This window comes from Mandrillus leucophaeus, unplaced genomic scaffold (assembly GCF_000951045.1).
Source record: "Mandrillus leucophaeus isolate KB7577 unplaced genomic scaffold, Mleu.le_1.0 Scaffold490, whole genome shotgun sequence".
Lineage (NCBI taxonomy): Eukaryota > Metazoa > Chordata > Mammalia > Primates > Cercopithecidae > Mandrillus > Mandrillus leucophaeus.
In genome coordinates, this window is record NW_012105254.1 from 965679 (window position 1) to 982369 (window position 16691).

General features: G+C 40.7%; 2 protein-coding genes across 4 annotated transcripts in view; one reads left to right on the forward strand and one right to left on the reverse strand.

The window, feature by feature from the left end:
- Nucleotides 1–16691, forward strand: part of RBBP7 (retinoblastoma binding protein 7) — a 30634-nt gene that overhangs the window by 12670 nt on the left and 1273 nt on the right. Inside the window, exons 6-12 of one of the 2 annotated variants that reach the window (XM_011995521.1) lie at nt 3454–3614; nt 4414–4540; nt 4650–4727; nt 5154–5230; nt 7951–8008; nt 11318–11428; nt 12144–12219. In XM_011995521.1, the coding sequence (XP_011850911.1) occupies nt 3454–3614; nt 4414–4540; nt 4650–4727; nt 5154–5230; nt 7951–8008; nt 11318–11428; nt 12144–12212 (681 nt within the window). In that variant the 3' untranslated portion in view covers nt 12213–12219. Of the gene's footprint in view, nt 1–3453; nt 3615–4413; nt 4541–4649; nt 4728–5153; nt 5231–7950; nt 8009–11317; nt 11429–12143; nt 12595–16691 lie in introns of those variants that run through there. The other variant, XM_011995520.1, reaches the window with a different exon arrangement.
- The window catches only part of TXLNG (taxilin gamma), a 63145-nt gene continuing 59179 nt past the window's right edge, over nt 12726–16691 (reverse strand). For both annotated transcript variants that reach the window (XM_011995518.1, XM_011995519.1), the window contains one exon: nt 12726–15802. In XM_011995518.1, the coding sequence (XP_011850908.1) occupies nt 15476–15802 (327 nt within the window). In that variant the 3' untranslated portion in view covers nt 12726–15475. The remainder of the gene's footprint in view (nt 15803–16691) is intronic.

Sequence of the window (16691 nt, forward strand, 5' to 3'; positions counted from 1 at the left end):
TTAAAAGATGATCCTCCAGGCCCTTGTAATGGAAACTCTAGAATGTTTGTGGGACCTGATTAATATAAAGTATTTTTTAAGTGTACAATTCAGTGGGTTTTAGTATATTCACAAAAGTGCACAACTATCACCGCTAATTCTAGAATGTTTTCGCTCTCTGAAAGAGAAATTCCATACCCATTAAGCAGTGACTCCCCACTCATTCGCTGCCTTCCCCCAGCTCCTGGTAAGCACTAGTTTATTTTCTCTCTCTATAGAGTTATCTGTTCTTGATATTTCATATAAATGAAATCATATATGTAGCCTTTTCTGTTTGGCTTCTTTCACTTAGCATAATGTTCTCAAGTAACATTACTTACATTCCATTCCTTTTTATGGATGAACAGTATTCCACTGTATGGATATACCACAGTTCACTTATTTGTCAGTCAATGAACCATTTGAGTTTTTTCTACTTTTGGGCTACTTTGAATTATGTTATGAACATGTGTTTACAAGTTTTTATGTGGATGTATGTTTTCATTTCTCTTGGATATATACCTAGGAGTGGAATTACTGGATCATATGGTATCTCTGTTTAATTTTTTGAAGAACTACCAAACTATTTTCCAAAGTGGCTGTCCATTTTACATTTCCACAAGCAATGTACAAATGTTCCAGTTTCTCTACATCCTCACCAATGCTTGTCTTTTTTATTATAGCTATCCTAGTGTGTGTAAAGTGGTATCTCCTGGGGTTTTTTTGTTTGTTTTTGTTTTTGAGATGGAGTCTGTCTCTGTCACCCAGGCTGGAGTATGGTGGCACGATCTCAGCTCACTGCAACCTCCACCTCCCGGGTCCAAGCAATTCTTCTGCCTTAGCCTCCCAAGTGGCTGAGATTACAGGCATGCGCCATGAAGCCCAGCTAATTTTTGTACTTTCAGTAAGAGACAGGATTCCACCATGTTGGCCATGCTGGTCTTGAACTCCTGGGCTCAAGCAATCCTCCTGCCTTGGCCTCCCAAAGTGCTAGGATTACAGGCATGAGTCACTACACCTGGCTCGTTGTGGTTTTAATTTGCATTTCCCTGACAACTAATGATGAGCATCTTTTTTTGTACTTGCCATTTGCATATCTCCTTTGGAGAAATAGGTATTCAAATTATTTGCCCATATTTTAATTTTGTCTTTTTATTGTCAAGTTATAAGAGTTTCTTATGTATTCTAGGTATAAGTCCCTCTGATTTTCAAAAATTTTCTCCCATTCTGTTGGTTGTCTTTTCACTTTTTTAGACAGGGTCTTGCTCTGTCGCCCAGGCTAAAGCGCAGTGACTCAGTCTCGGCTCATTGCAACCTCCACCTCTCCAGCTCAAGTGGCTATCTACCTCAGCCTCTCAAGTAGCTGGTACTACAGGCGCCCACCACCACCCCAGCAAATTTTTGTATTTTTTGTAGAGATGGAGTTTTGCCATATTGCCCAAACTGGTCTTGAACTCTCGGGCTCAAGTGATCCACCCTCCTTGGCCTCCCAAAGAGCTGGGATTACAGGCTTTCTGAAAGGATGCTTCCCTCAAAGTGTATATGAGATGGTTTCCCAAGTAGGGAAAGTGGACTGTACTCATTAACCCAATTACTAGTACCTTTTGAAGAGACCAGGCTGGGAATTTGGTAGTAGTAATAATAGCTGACATTTACCAGGGGCTCCCCCCATGCCAAGCATCATGCTAATCTTGCCAGGTCCTTCTGAGTCGGTGTGAATGGCAGCAGCGCCACATGTTCCTTTCTCTTCAGTTTACGTACATTGAGTGTCTTCATGTGTAAGTAACAACAGAGACTTGAGGGCATATGTATTGTGTAAAAAAACCTTTTGTTACTGGGAAAATAGCCATTACTGGGAAATAACTTTGTTACAGAAAGTCCTTCATGTGGCTGGGCACAGTGGCTCATGCCTGGAATCCCAGCACTTTGGGAGGCCGAGGCGGGTGGATCACCTGAAGTCAGGAGTGTAAGACCAGCCTGGCCAACATGGTTAAACTCCGTCTCTACTGAAAATACAAAAATATTGGCATGGTGGCACACACCTGTAATCCCATCTACTCGGGAGGCTGAGGCAGGAGGATTGCTTGAACCCGGGAGGTGGAGGTTGCAGTGAGCCCAGATTGTGCCATTGCATTCCAGTCTGGGTAAGAGAGCGAGACTTCGTCTCAAAAAAAAATAGAAAAGAAACTCTTTCTTGTAAGAAAGTGATTTAATAAAAAGATGAAGCCTTTTCATGGTCACGTGCTCTGAATTTTAAAAAACAAAAAACAAAACATGAAGCCCATACCAGTGTCAGTGGAACTATAGTGCTAATATACCTTCATGGGATTATTTCTTATTAACCATTGAATGAGAATCGTTGCCCTTTACCTTGCAATATTTTTTCATTAAAAACTTAAGACTTTCCTCTTAATTCTTTCTGTGATAGGATGTCAAGGCCCACATGAGACCTCCTTATTTGTGGGCTGCTGTGACCTTTGAGGCCCAAGCAAGGCCCCATGGCCCCTCCTTGGACTCTGCTGATGCTTCAAGGAGCATATCATTGGGGATCTGTCTGTGGGCCCCACGCCTTGACCTCTCAGAGTAGACTAGTAGAGATTTCTGGCCCAGTGTCATTTACCTGTCACATCTCCTGATGTTTATGGTGGTTTCTGCCATGAAGTGAAAGACTTGTCCATGAGGCTTTTGCTATGTGAGAGGCACAGTTTAATTTTAATTCCCAGTCTTCCCATCCCAGTGTAAACTTTTAGGATGTGCATTTGTGTTCAGTAGATGCTGAGCGCCGGGCTCTTGGTGATTTGTTGTGTTGTCTAAGTGAATTTGGGGTACTTGAATGTCTGAATGTATGTAGGTAGAAACTCCAGCGTCAGTGTCCTTGCCTGCCACCGTACTCAGTCTCCCCTCCCCCTCATTACAGTGGAGTTTCCTTTTCCTCTGCACCTCACATGGAGGCTGCACCCACATACTCTTCTGTTTGCTTATATTTTCTCTCTTGTGTTTACCTCAAACTTTTATATAGTTGAATAGTTTTGTTTGTAATGAAATTATTTTAAATAAGATGTTAGCATTTAAATTCAATCTCTTGGCCGGGCACAGTGTCTCACACCTGTAGTCCCAGCACTTCGGGAGGCCAAGGCAGGTGGATCACTTGAGGTGAGGAGTTTTCAAGACCAGCCTGGCCAACATGGTGAGACCCCCGTCTCTACTGAAAATACAAAAAAAATGAGCCAGGCCTGGTGGCTTGCACCTGTTATCCCAGCTACTCAGGAGGCTGAGGCAGGAGAATCGCTTGAGCCTGGAAGACGGAGGCTGCAGTGAGCCGAGATCGCACTACTGTGCTCCAGCCTGGGTGACAGACTGAGACACTGTCTCGAGGGGGGGAAAAATAGTCTGTTATAGCCCTTGTTCTTTTTTTTTTCTCTGCTTCTCTCTTAGACTGTCTGTCTATGGGATATAAACGCAGGACCAAAAGAAGGCAAAATTGTGGATGCTAAAGCGATCTTTACTGGCCACTCAGCTGTTGTAGAGGATGTGGCCTGGCACCTGCTGCACGAGTCATTGTTTGGATCTGTTGCTGATGATCAGAAACTTATGATGTAAGGTGGAAAGTTCAGTGGGATATTGTTAAATGGGTGACCTGAATGACCATCAGTGATTGCTGCAGGCTGTAGTTTGATTATTTTTTTTTAAGTTATGGCTTTAAAAAAACGGCTTTAGGTAGCTTACTCCTGTAATCCCAACACCTTGGGAAGCTGAGGCAGAAGGATTGCTTGAGACCAGGAGTGTGAGACTCCGTCTCTACACACAATTTAAAAACAAAAAATTAGCTAGGTATGATAGTGTGCACCTGTAGTCCTAGCTACTCAAGAGGCTGAAGTGGGAGGATTGCTTATTATTTAGAAAAAAAAAAAAAATAGGTATGGACATGTGAAGGAACATACTTGGTGTGGTGGTAAATATCAAGATTGGAATCCAGAGTGATGCCAGTTGGAGGTCAGGGAGGAAAATGATTGCATCAAGGTATGGCCACAGGGCTTCATTCACCTATAATCTTATAAACAAATAACCTGAGGCAAATGTGACAAAATACTGGGCATTTGTCAAAACCAGTTGTAGGTATCAGATTGTTAACATTATTCTCTACATAGTCTGTATTTTGTGTATGCTTGAAGTAGCTGGTAATTAAAATAGGAATCTAATTTAAAAAACAGGACTCTCTGTAGGTTTTGAATGTATCATTTAGTGGTCAAGGTCTGAATCACCAGCTGTGTGGTTGGTTTCCTCATGAAGGGGCTCACATAGTGGAGCTAGTTGTGGAGTGTAGTGACAGTGACGTGGGGCCAAATGTGAGTGTGTCCTCCCTGGGTGCTGTGTGACTTTACCTTTGTGTTTTAGATGGGACACCAGGTCCAATACCACCTCCAAGCCGAGCCACTTGGTGGATGCGCACACTGCCGAAGTCAACTGCCTCTCATTCAATCCTTACAGCGAATTTATTCTAGCCACCGGCTCTGCGGATAAGGTTTTGCATTATTTGGTGTTTATAAAACCCAGTTCTCTTGTGCTTTAATCAGATATTTGAAAATTCTTAGGTAAAGCATAGAAATCATTTTCACTTGTTTTTTTTTTAGACCGTAGCTTTATGGGATCTGCGTAACTTAAAATTAAAACTCCATACCTTCGAATCTCATAAAGATGAAATTTTCCAGGTATGTGACAGTTTTCTGGTGTCTGTATGTCAAGAAATGAAATCCAGGGATTCGTCAGTTAAGCTATACCAGACTGGTGGGTCCACTATTGAAAAAAATGCCTTGTCCATGGTTACATGGAGATATTCATAGGGTAAGGTACACCTTATTGAAGAATTAAAAAGCTTGTGGGATGGTTATGGGGTTGAATAAATTTATTGAAATCCCAGGCTGAGTTCCTCAGTGCTGGGGAGTGCAGCCTTCCTGAGGACAGGATGGAGCTGAGCCCTTTCAGAGCACTTGAAAGTCCAGGACAAGAGAGTGAGGACATCAGGCCAAGGATAAGATCATAGAGCACAAGATGGGAAAATACAAGATTAAAACAGCAGCCACAAACGTAGCAGCGGATGATTCTTTAAATACATTTTCAAAATTATCTATTACTAGGTCCACTGGTCTCCACATAATGAAACTATTCTGGCTTCAAGTGGTACTGACCGCCGCCTGAATGTGTGGGATTTAAGGTAACTTACAGTCCCGTGACAAGATACTGCATAAATATGCTCATCTGGCAAGTTACATAGTAATTCATAAACTAGAAAAGCAATTTGGTAATCCCCCTTCAAGAAACCTAACATTAAAGAAACTTTTAAGTATCTTCCTAAAGAGTCTTTGTTTTGTAAAATGGAAGTGAAGCAGCAAATGAACTATAAAATAAATTTCTCTGGTGTGAGTTTTGTCTCTTAATATTCAGGCATGAAGGTGTATGTGTCTGTCTGTTTTTGCATTCAAATGACTGTGTTTAAAACACTTGAGAGATCAAGATGTTAGCTATTTTATGTCTCACTGGATCTCATAGTACGTGTAGGCAGAACTGTTTATTCTGAGTTTTTGTACCATTTACTTTGCTTTCAGTGATTCATTCTGCAGATGTGCACTCCCGCTGTGGGTTGTGTAACTGCCGGGGAGACCTTTGTGAAGGGGACAAGGACAGCCCAAGCTGTCAGAGAGCTTATGTTCTCTGGGGCCTCATTGTATAAAGAGTTTCTCCCAATTTTTAAAAGTTCCTTTACTTCAGCTTGCTGTTCTAAGAATTTTAGACTCCTTTACTTTTTTCATCTGAGCCTTTACAACTTAATAAAGTTGTTCAGTTACATACTTCTCCATAAGATGTCATCTTAAGTTTAAATCATTAAATTACCAAAAAATAACTTATTTTCTGCTTGTATTAAATATATTGCTTTGAAGTGGACTGAATTTAGTACAGGTTGAGTATCCCTTATCCAAAATACTTGGAATAAGAAGTGTTTGGGATTTTGGAATTTTTAGGATTTCGGAATATTTGCATTATACTTAACTGGTTGAGCATCTCAAATCTGAACTGAAAGTCCAAATTATTCTTCTTCTGCTTTTTTTTTTTTTTTTTTTAGACTGAATCTTGCTCTGTCACGCAGCCTGGAGTGCAGTGGCACAATCTTGGCTCACTGTAACCTGTCTCCCAGGTTCAAGCGGTTCTCGTGCCTCAGCTTCCTGAGGAGCTGAGTCTACAGGCACTGCCACAGCCACCATGCCCGGTTTTATATTTTTTACTTTAAAAAAAAAAAAAAAGGCTTTGCCGTATTGGCCAGCCTGGTCTCAAACTCCTGACCCCAAGTGATTCTCCCGCCTTGGCCTCCCAAAGTGCTGGGATTACAGGCATGAGCCATTGCACTCGGTGTGAAAGTCCAAATTCTGAGTGTCGTGTGGTGCTTAAAGTTTTGGATTTTGTAACATTTTGGATTTGGGATCCTCAACCTGTATATTAAAACCAAGGCTACCTTAATTACAGTGGCAGTAATCCTCAGTATATAGAAGAGACACTGGAGAATAAAATGCTTGTATATAAAACTTAAAATAACTAATATTCAGGGTTCTGATGGAGCAAACTCTTGCCGTGATAAATACTTGAAGATGTAGAAAACCTTTAAAGGAGACAGTTCGGGGCATTGTATTTGATTTAAAAACAATTTTAGTAGTAAAATTAAAAAACCTAAATCAAAACTATAAAGAGGTTGTATGAAGTGTACAGTAAGGTTTGGAAGTCTGATGCCCTGGCAACTGAATTGCCCCTGAAGGTGCCAATAATTTGTGACCATTGTGTGTAATTTCTTATTACAATTATTTCTTAGCTTGTTTAATATTAAAATTACATTAGATAGGGGGCCAGGCATAGCGGCTTATGTCTATAATCCCGGTACTTTGTGAGGCTGAAGCAGGAGGATCGCTTGAACCCAGGAGTTCGAAACCAGCCTGGGCAACATAGACCCTGTCTCTACAAAAAATTTAAAAATATTAGATAAAATTTGGGATTAAAATGGGTGAGTGTTAGCAACTGTACTGACAGGTGGAAGAGAAATATAATTGTCTAGCAATTCCACAGGTTTGAGATTGTTTGGTTAATTTTATGGGAAGGAAAAAAATGTCTCACTTGGAGGGCTGGGTTTTGTTTTTTAGCAGTTGTTACTAGTAAAGTCTTTGGGTTAGGTAAAAGGATAGGGCTGATACTGATATATAAAGAGTGATTTCACTGTTGAGCACTGGCAAATTCTACAAATTGAAGTTTTTAAGAGAAAAACCTTAAAAACCTTTCCTTGGCTTACACATTGTGTAAAGTTTTATTGCCATATCTTTAGACAGATCTATAGTACTGATATGTAATTATATTTTACTCCTGGGATGCAAAAGGCTTTGAGTGAAGTATAGGGATTACACGTCAGTTCATGTGTAGATTTTTTTAACTATACATTTCACCTTTTAGTTCTAAGGCAATAAATAGTTAAAATAATGAAGGGATTTTGAGTTGTTTATTATTGACAATAATTCCTCATTCTGCCGCTTTAATTATGAACAACTCTAACTTTTAATTTCCAGAAAGTAAACATTCCACCCTTACACGAAATATAAACAGTAGCCAGGTGTGGTGAGGCCGAGGCGAGAGGATCGCTTTTGAGCCCAGGAGTTCAAGGCTCTAGTGCACAGTGATCGTGCCTGTGAATGAATAGCCACTGCACTGCAGCCTGGGAAACAGAGAGGCCATGTCTCTAAGGAAAAAGAAAAAAAACTTAATTGATTGTAGTATAGAAATAAGTTATTTTTGTGAGTGTGTTTGTGTTTTAAGATTACTTTCTGGGCTGATACTGGTTTAGCAGATGTTCGTGCTACAAGAATGTCACTGATGAAAGCATTATATTCTTTATTCTTACAGTAAAATTGGGGAAGAACAATCAGCAGAAGATGCAGAAGATGGGCCTCCAGAACTCCTGGTACGCATTGGCTTATAGAAGATGAAATGCCATATGCAGATTGGATTGTCATTGATCCGTTTATTTCGAGAATTGAGTCAGAACTTCGAATTCTAGCTCTTGCAGATGGTTTCAAAATGGAGGTCCTGAAGGTTATTGCGATTGGGCTTTGACATTTATCAAAAATAGTAAATGGTGCCCAGTAGGTTTTTATGAATGTTTCACTGGGAATGGTTTGAGGTCCTGGAAAATAGTGTGTAGTGATTTCTCACTGATTTCAACTCTGGTATTTGTGATGGTTTGGGGATGGGGAGTGAGTATAACTGCTATTCAGTTGGCAATACTTAACATTTCCTAACAGTATAGAAAAAATTTTAAATGCTTTTTAAGTTTCCTGCCCAGAAAAGGAGGGCTTTCTCGATCTTGATGCTAGCAGAACCCACTACCTCCCTCCCATGCCCAACTGAAGCACATGCATCTCCTTGGCCCTTTGAAAGCTTATATGGTGGTATCTGCCCATCCTCATTCTTCCCGTCTGAGTCCTTCAGTGCTCACTTCGTCATTTTTCTGTGAAACATTGCCGGATTTAGCAATGGTTCCTTGTCCTTGCTCTGAATCTAACATTTGTCTCCTCCTATCATTTGGCAGATAGTCACTCATCACTCTTGTCATTTATGATTTTAGTTCTAATGCCAGTACTCATTTTTGGCACACTTGTACTTTGTCCATGAGTTTTATTTATTTTTTTGTCTGAACCTATGGATTATATTGAATGTCCACACATTTTCAAAGGTAAAGAAGGCCCTTGAGAGCAAGCCCTGCACACAGAAGATGTTCACTAAGTCCACCTTGTAAGAATGCCCCAGTCCCTTTTGTTTTGATGACAGCTTTGCTGAGATATAATTTACATACTACACAGTTCACCTCTTTAAAGTGTACAGTTCAGTGGGGAGGGGGTGTTCTTGGGTTTTGGGGGATTTTTTTCCTCCTTTTTTTGTTCTTGAAGGCAGTGGTTTTTAGTATATTCATAGACTTGTACAACCATCACCACAAATCAATTCTAGAACATTATTCATACCCTCCAAAAGAAACTGTGGCTATCACCTCTGAATTCGCTTCTTCCTCCAGCCCTTGGCAACTACTACGAGACTTTCTGGCACTATAGGTTTGGGCTATTCTAGATATTTCATGTAAATGTGACTTTTGTCTTTTGGCACTGATTCTTTCACATAGTACAGTGTTTTCAAGGTCTCCAGCAATTTTTTTAGGGAGAAAGGAAAGCGTATTACTTTGTATATTATGGCTCTGCAACAATTCCAAGGTGCTTGAGAAAATACACTAGGATTTTGTTTTTCACAAGAGAGCTTGAAATCAAGGGACATTTGAGAGAATTAAACTGGGCCTGGGCATGGTGGCTCCTGCCTGGAATCCCAGCACTTTGGGAGGCCAAGGTAGGTGGATCACGTGGGCCCAAAAGTTCAAGACCAGACTGGGAAACATGGCAAAACCCTGTCTCTACCAAAAAAAAAAAAAAACATAAATTAAAATTAGCCAGGCGTGGTGGCGTGTGCCTATAGTCCCAGCTACTCGGGAGACTGAGGTAGGAGAAACCTGAGCCCGGGGAAGTTGAGGCTGCAGTGAGCCATGATGACACCACTGCACTCCAGCCTGAGCAATGGGAGTGAGACCCGGTCCCAAAAAGAAAGTAGTGAACTATTCCACCAGTATGCTTTGATAACTCCTGTACGTATTCTAAGCCCCAGTGATCTTAAAATATATTCACTTGTGTACCCCTTAAGAGTACTCGCTTTGTCGCCCAGGCTGGAGTGCAGTGGCACGATCTCAGCTCACTGCAACCTCCGACTCCCGGGTTCAAGCGATTCTCCTGCCTCAGCCTCCCGAGTAGCTGAGACTACAGGTGCACACCACCGTGTCCAGCTAATTTTAGTATTTTTAGTAGAGATGGAGTTTCACCATGTTGGCCAGGATGGTCTCGGTCTCTTGACCTCGTGATCCACCTGCCTCAACCTCCCAAAGTGGTGGGATTACAGGCATGAGCCACTGCACCCAGCCAATATATTCACTTGTGTACCCCTTAAGAGTACTTTAAAAAGCTGTTTGCCTCTTTTTTTTTTTTTTTTTTTTTTTTTTTAAGGTCAGGTCTGGTTCTGTCACCCAGGCTGGAGTGCAGTGGCGCAGTCTTAGCTCACTCAACCTCCACCTCCCAGTTTCAACCTCCTCCTCCCAGTTTGTAGCTGGGACTACAGGCACACCCCACCACGCCCGGCTAATTTTCATATTTTTTGTAGACAGGGTTTTGTCATGTTGCCCAGGCTGGTCTTGAACTCCTGAGCCTGAGCCATCCGCCTGCCTTGGCCTCCCAAAGTGCTGGGATTACAGGCGTTGAGTTTTACGCAGTCCCACCTCGTATTTTTAACCTAATAAGATTATTCGGTAAAATAGATATATTGCATAAGACATAGTTGTCGGCAGGCAGGGACCTCATTGTCAAACTAGAGTCAAATCAGACTTTGTCAGAAAGTGTGATGTCCCACTTCCAAGCAATGTATTTAATACTATCCTTGTGAAGAACTGTTTAAGTCTTAATTCTAAGATAAATAAGGCATAGTGCCTTCCCACGAGGTTGTCTCTTTCAGGGAACAACTGCTTTCTTCAGAATTGTTTAGCAAAGCTGTCTCACCTTAGGCATAACTTATGAGGGACTATCTGGAGCTATGGTTTTGGAGCCAGGGATTTTCTTTCTCCCTGGTGCTGTTTGTGTACCTTGGAAAGATGGGCAAGAAGTATGCCTATCTTAAGTGCAGAGGGGAAGAACCAGAAGACTCCTCAGGCCCGTTGTATAATAGAAGAGTATGTTACATGGCATATAATGGATTGATTACCTTAGATATTTGCACGTAACTGTATATGAGCAAATAATGCTGGATTAATGTTCATCATAATCAGTATGGAAATGGCATTTTGATTATATAGGTAAATGTCCTCATTCTTAAGGGATGCAGGCTGAAGTCTTCAGCCATTTCATTGTATAGGCACGTGGATAAAGCATCGGTTATGCTATTAGTACTTGTTGAATCTAGGTAAAGGGTATACAGGTATCCATTGTACTATATTCTGTCACCTTTTCTGGAGGTTTGGAAATTTGCAAAACAGGTATAAATAGATTACTGAGCCTGTACCACCCTCTCTTCAAAACCAGACAGCACACACCCCCAGTTGAAATACTGATGCTCTAAAGACTTTTTAAAATCTTTATTAGGATTAACAGGAGAGTATATGAAACCAGAGTTTTTTTTGTTCTTGTAACAGTTTATTCATGGAGGACACACTGCTAAGATTTCAGATTTTAGCTGGAACCCCAATGAGCCTTGGGTCATTTGCTCAGTGTCTGAGGATAACATCATGCAGATATGGCAAATGGTGAGTTAAAATGTTTTTCTTGAATGACTATCTTGTAGAGATTTACTAGTTACATAATGTAATGAAGTTATTTCGAATATGTAGGTGCATATTATGCCAAACATTTACAGAAACAGTTTAAAAGAACTTTTTCCATTTCAACAATACAATCTTTAGTCCCATATGGTGCTTCGTCCACTGTTTGCTATTTGTAGCACCTGTCAGGTCAGGAGAAATCTCTGCATCTGCACTGATTTTCGTTGTTGCGCTCTTCATACACTGGAGTCTTGGCATCGCTGCTCTGTTTCCAGTGTCTGTTCTGTGTGGTAGGTATGAGGGATACGGGAAGGAGATATCAAGGCATTCAAATGACACCAAGTTCTCTGAGGATGAGCACTGAGTACTTGACATTTCTAAGGTGTTAACTGAGACTTCCATAACATCTGGGCTACCACTTCCTCTAAACGATGCTTGAAGTGCTTTTGGAAAACATCTCTTATGAACAGTGATTGAAATTAGTGCATGGATGGGTGGCTAAGTATACATGTGGAATTACACACTGGCAAAGAATTTTTCAAAATACTGGCTAGCCTGCCATTTCCTTATTGAAGCTTTTAGAAAGAAATGTAAAAGTGAAACTAGTAAGTTTTAAATAGATTAAATTTTTAGTTTTTAGATGACCTTGTGAAAACCATAGGGTGTTTTTACACCTATGAATTTATTTGGTTATCTCCAGGCTGAAAATATTTACAACGATGAAGAGTCAGATGTCACGACATCCGAACTGGAGGGACAAGGATCTTAAACCCAAAGTACGAGAGATGTTTCTGTTGAATGTAATGCTACATGAATGCTTGATTTGTCAAGCGCCAAAAAGGCATTGTATAGTAGGAAATGTAAGTGGGTTGGCTTATGGCTTCTTTATCCTCTGATTCTAGCACTTTCAAGTGAGCTGTTGCGTACTGTATCATATTGTAGCTATTAGGGAAGAGAAGAATGTTACTTAAGAAAGAACATCATTGATTTTAAATACAAGTAGCAGGGTATTGCCTTTGATTCAACTGTTTTAAGTCCTCATTTTCTCAAACTAAGTGCTTGCTGTTCCCAAATATGCAAGAATAACTTTTACACTTTTTCCTTCCAACACTTCTTGATTGGCTTTGCAGAAATAAAGTTTTAAAATAAAACTTGTGTTTTTTTAGAAGCTTGGTGGGGGGTGGTGGTGGGGGTCTACTTTTTGAGTAGAAATGGGTAAAATGGTACCTTTGGACTCGTACAGTTAAGGCCACATGGATAATAAAAGAATACACAGAAGCTGTTAAGTTTATCATACATATTTACTTAATCTATACAGAATCAAGTAGATAAAATCAGATTCACATTAGTGAAAAATCTCTACAAAATGTCTTTGAAAAGCAAAACAAGACTGCCTCTTAACAATTCGTATCCTCAATGAAAGACGTGGGCTGTAAAAATAAAGCAGTGTGTTTAGCACAAACTAGAAGATATCTGCATCATTTTTTCACAGTTATTTCCATCTACAGTCTGAAAGAGGTAGATTTTTCTGCAACACCTGAGAATTGAATTGTGATAACCAGGTGTAATAAAGGCAGTTGCATACGTAACTGAAAAATACTGGTCTCAAGACCAAGAAATGTACTCCTAACAAGTCTGAGGATGAAATGGTCCATATTACCCAAGACCCAAGTTTTCTCTACACCTTGGAGTCTACTGCCACTATAAATAATACACATCATGATTCCATGATGGTGCAACAAATGCAACTTAAGTGAATTCAACATTTAAACCTTTTCTGGGCCAGCCTAGTAGCATTACAGTGTTCTAGAATATGATAGATAGATAAGGGGGTGTGCTACAAAGCCACAACACTGGGCTGGTGAGGTGATCACTGTAGGAAGATGTCCTTCTCAGGGGGTCCCCATTTGTTTTTATTCACAGGGTAATGGGAGGAAGGGTTCTGAAAGGAACAGATGCATCCCAGACAGAATCCATATCCTTTCAAGACTACAGTAGCATCTAGCTAAAAATACAAAGTAAGCCAAAAGCAGCAGGCCAAGTACGGTTAATCACATTGCTTTAAAGCCCTTGGAAGTATGCAACAGGCCGAAGACTGACAATCTTCCACACAGGACAAGCACCACAAAGAAATGTGGTGGGTTACACAAATGGCTTAATAAAATGTTAAGAGCTGTACATCCAGCAGAGTTCTTGTGAAATGTGATCATTAGTACTAATTTTAAGGTAGATTATATTTCTGATCTATACCTGCATTTCCCCCACCCACCCACCCAGGGAAATGAGCCTAGTATTTCTTTAGTAGCAGAACGGGGTGTACTCATAAGAGGCTGTTGGAGGGTATTGTTTTTTGTTTCTGACTCATTTTGAATGGTAATTAGATAATCTACTTTGTGGATTTCTTTTCCTCCACTGTTTGGCCCCTTGAATTAACATGACTGATGGTGGAGGCTTAGATACAACCCTCCACTCCAGGCGGTTTCCTATCTGTTGGACAATTTTCAATTCTTTCAACCCAGTTTAGACCATGAATGTGACAGGACTTTACAAATAAAACTTGTAACAAAGAGAAAACCCTTTTAACTGGACAAAACAGAGTTTATTCAGTCCAGTAAGCAATTTAACAAGTGTCAGTCTGATAGTTTTGCTCAGTGGAATGTGCTAACATCAGTTCTAGTAGAACCTTTTATTTCATAAAGCATTTCAATGCAAATTATACCAGGGACAAAGTCAAAACTTCCATCAGTGCAGCCTGATTAATCATCTGCATAACTGAGCCACATTCAACATTGAAACAAAGAACTAATTCAAAAGTTACGTGCTTAATTTCAAATGTTCCCCCATTCCAAGTGTAGAGACCTTGATAATACTGTGGCTTTTTTTTCCTTCTTAAAAAAAGAGATGGTAACTAAGAAGGGGGTGAGAAACAGACTGAACACATAAGTAATAGATCCTGACTAACACTCTGCCAAGTCTTCCCAAAGTAAAAATGTTGGTGCCAGTGTTTGCTTTGCAAATGAAAATTTCAGTTGGTACTACTGATCCATAATGAAAATTCCCTTTTGAAAAACCTGGAGTATTTTGCTGGTGGAACTTTTGTAATAGCTTTCAAGTAGCCAGAAAGTATTGGAGAAACTTCTGCCTAGTGAAAGCTACACGTGAATTGACCATCCTTGTCTTTGACAAGGGACTTCATTGAACGGCAAACACGAACACCAGTTTTCAAAGAATAAGTGACCTTCTATGGGAAGTGGAGAATATGTACTCAAATCCCAAATCAGAATCAAACACAAACCGCCATCCTCTACAGGAGCCCCTCATGGTCCAAATCCCACACCTGAAACCGAAGCGGGATGACTGTTCAGTCACATAAACACTAAGCTTATTTGTCTAGTGATTTGCCTGCATATACTATTTTGTCGACAAGTGACATCTTTATATACATATTCTGCTGAAACTTGGATTCTAGCCATGTGGCCATCTCAATTTGTCCCAAGATATATTTTCAAAAAGCTAATTTCAGTCAAATATGCTTGTTTCTGACCCAACATTAGAGTTTTATTTTTACTTGGCATTTAAATGGGTTATTAGACAAAACTAATCACCTTGGTATTTTCTTTTTTTGAATAGTATTAATTGGGGGGGACCTAAGACGTTTAAATTAATATTGTTTTCACATTAAGGAACCATCATCAGAACAAAGTTCCCTTGTAATGGTCGGCCCTGTCAGTGAAATTTTCATTAGGATGATAATGTGCAAGTAGCAGGGAGAGAAAGGACAAGGCAATGAACACATGCATTCCAGTGGAGGGAGAATGAGGCCGATGTGCAACACAGCCGAGGAAAATTTATAGATTAAAACTATTCAAAACTGCTAAGCAGCCTCCTGTACCACGTAAGTCCAGTAGTTCTAAGAAAATACAGATATGGTAGAAAAAGTAAGAAAATTTTCACCACAAAACCAATAGTTAACTACTAACAGAGAAAGTTATACACAAAATATATCTCTCAATACAGTGATCACACCTCATCTTAGTCAACCGACTCAATGGCCGGAGCAGAGCCTGTGGACGGGGGCTTTTGCACGGCGCTTCTCTGGCTCTTGGACTCGGCCTCCAGGTACGCTCCCAGGGCTCTTTTCGAGGAAGTGTTCAGCTCCTTGTGAGAATCCAGAGCAGCACAGGGCTGTATCACAGGTGTTGCTAAATCCCTGTCAGCCGCTTTGAGGGATACCTGCTCTTTCAGGACTTCTACCTTCTCATTGAGCTCGTTCCTTTCTGTTTGAAGAGCCCTGCACAGCTTCTCTAACCGTTCCAGTTTTATTTGAAGGGCCTTGTACTCTTTATCACGGACTGTTTTCTGTAAGAAAAAAGAGGATTTCTGTAACTTTGTTAAGTATCAATCAGGTTACAAAAAAATTAAGCCAGCTGAGCCTTATTGGACACTTCTCACCTATAGAACGTGTTCCATCTTTTCAGCCTCCTAACATTCTAGCTAGCTAGCATGACTGCACCCATAACTAAGTATACCAAATGAGATTTAGCACCATGATACTGTTTCAGGGGGACAAAATTAAATTCCTTTTGTCACTTTTTTTTTTTTTTGAGATGGAGTCTCGCTCTGTCGCCAGGGTGGAGTGCAGTGGCGTGATCTCGGCTCACTGCAACCTCCACCTCCTGGGTTGAAGTGATTCTCCTGCCTCAGCCTCCCAAGTAGCTGGGATTATAGGCAAGCGCCACCACGCTCAGCTAATTTTTGTATTTTTAGTAGAGACGGGGTTTCACCATGTTGGCCAGGATGGTCTTGATCTCCTGACCTCGTGATCTGTCTGCCTCGGCCTCCCACAGTGCTGGTATTACAGGCGTGAGCCAAAGATAAACTTTTTAAGACATTTCCTATTGAACTATTAGGAAATTCAAGATATTCATCATAAAGACTAGCAGACACAAAGGCCTACATACAGAACATGACTCACTTCTACATAGATTTCTCCTCTACCAATTTTTAGATGAGAAGACGACTTTTTTTTTTTCTGAGACAGAGTCTTGCTCTGTCGCCCAGGCTGGAGTGCAGTGGTGCAGTCTCGGCTCACTGCAACCTCCGCCCCCCAGATTCAAGCAATTCTCCTGCCTCAGCCTCCTGAGTAGCTGGGATTATAGGCATGCACCACCACACCCAGCTAATTTTTGTATTTTTAGTAGAGATAGGGTTTCACCATGTTGGCCAGGAAGGTCTCGATCTCTTGGCC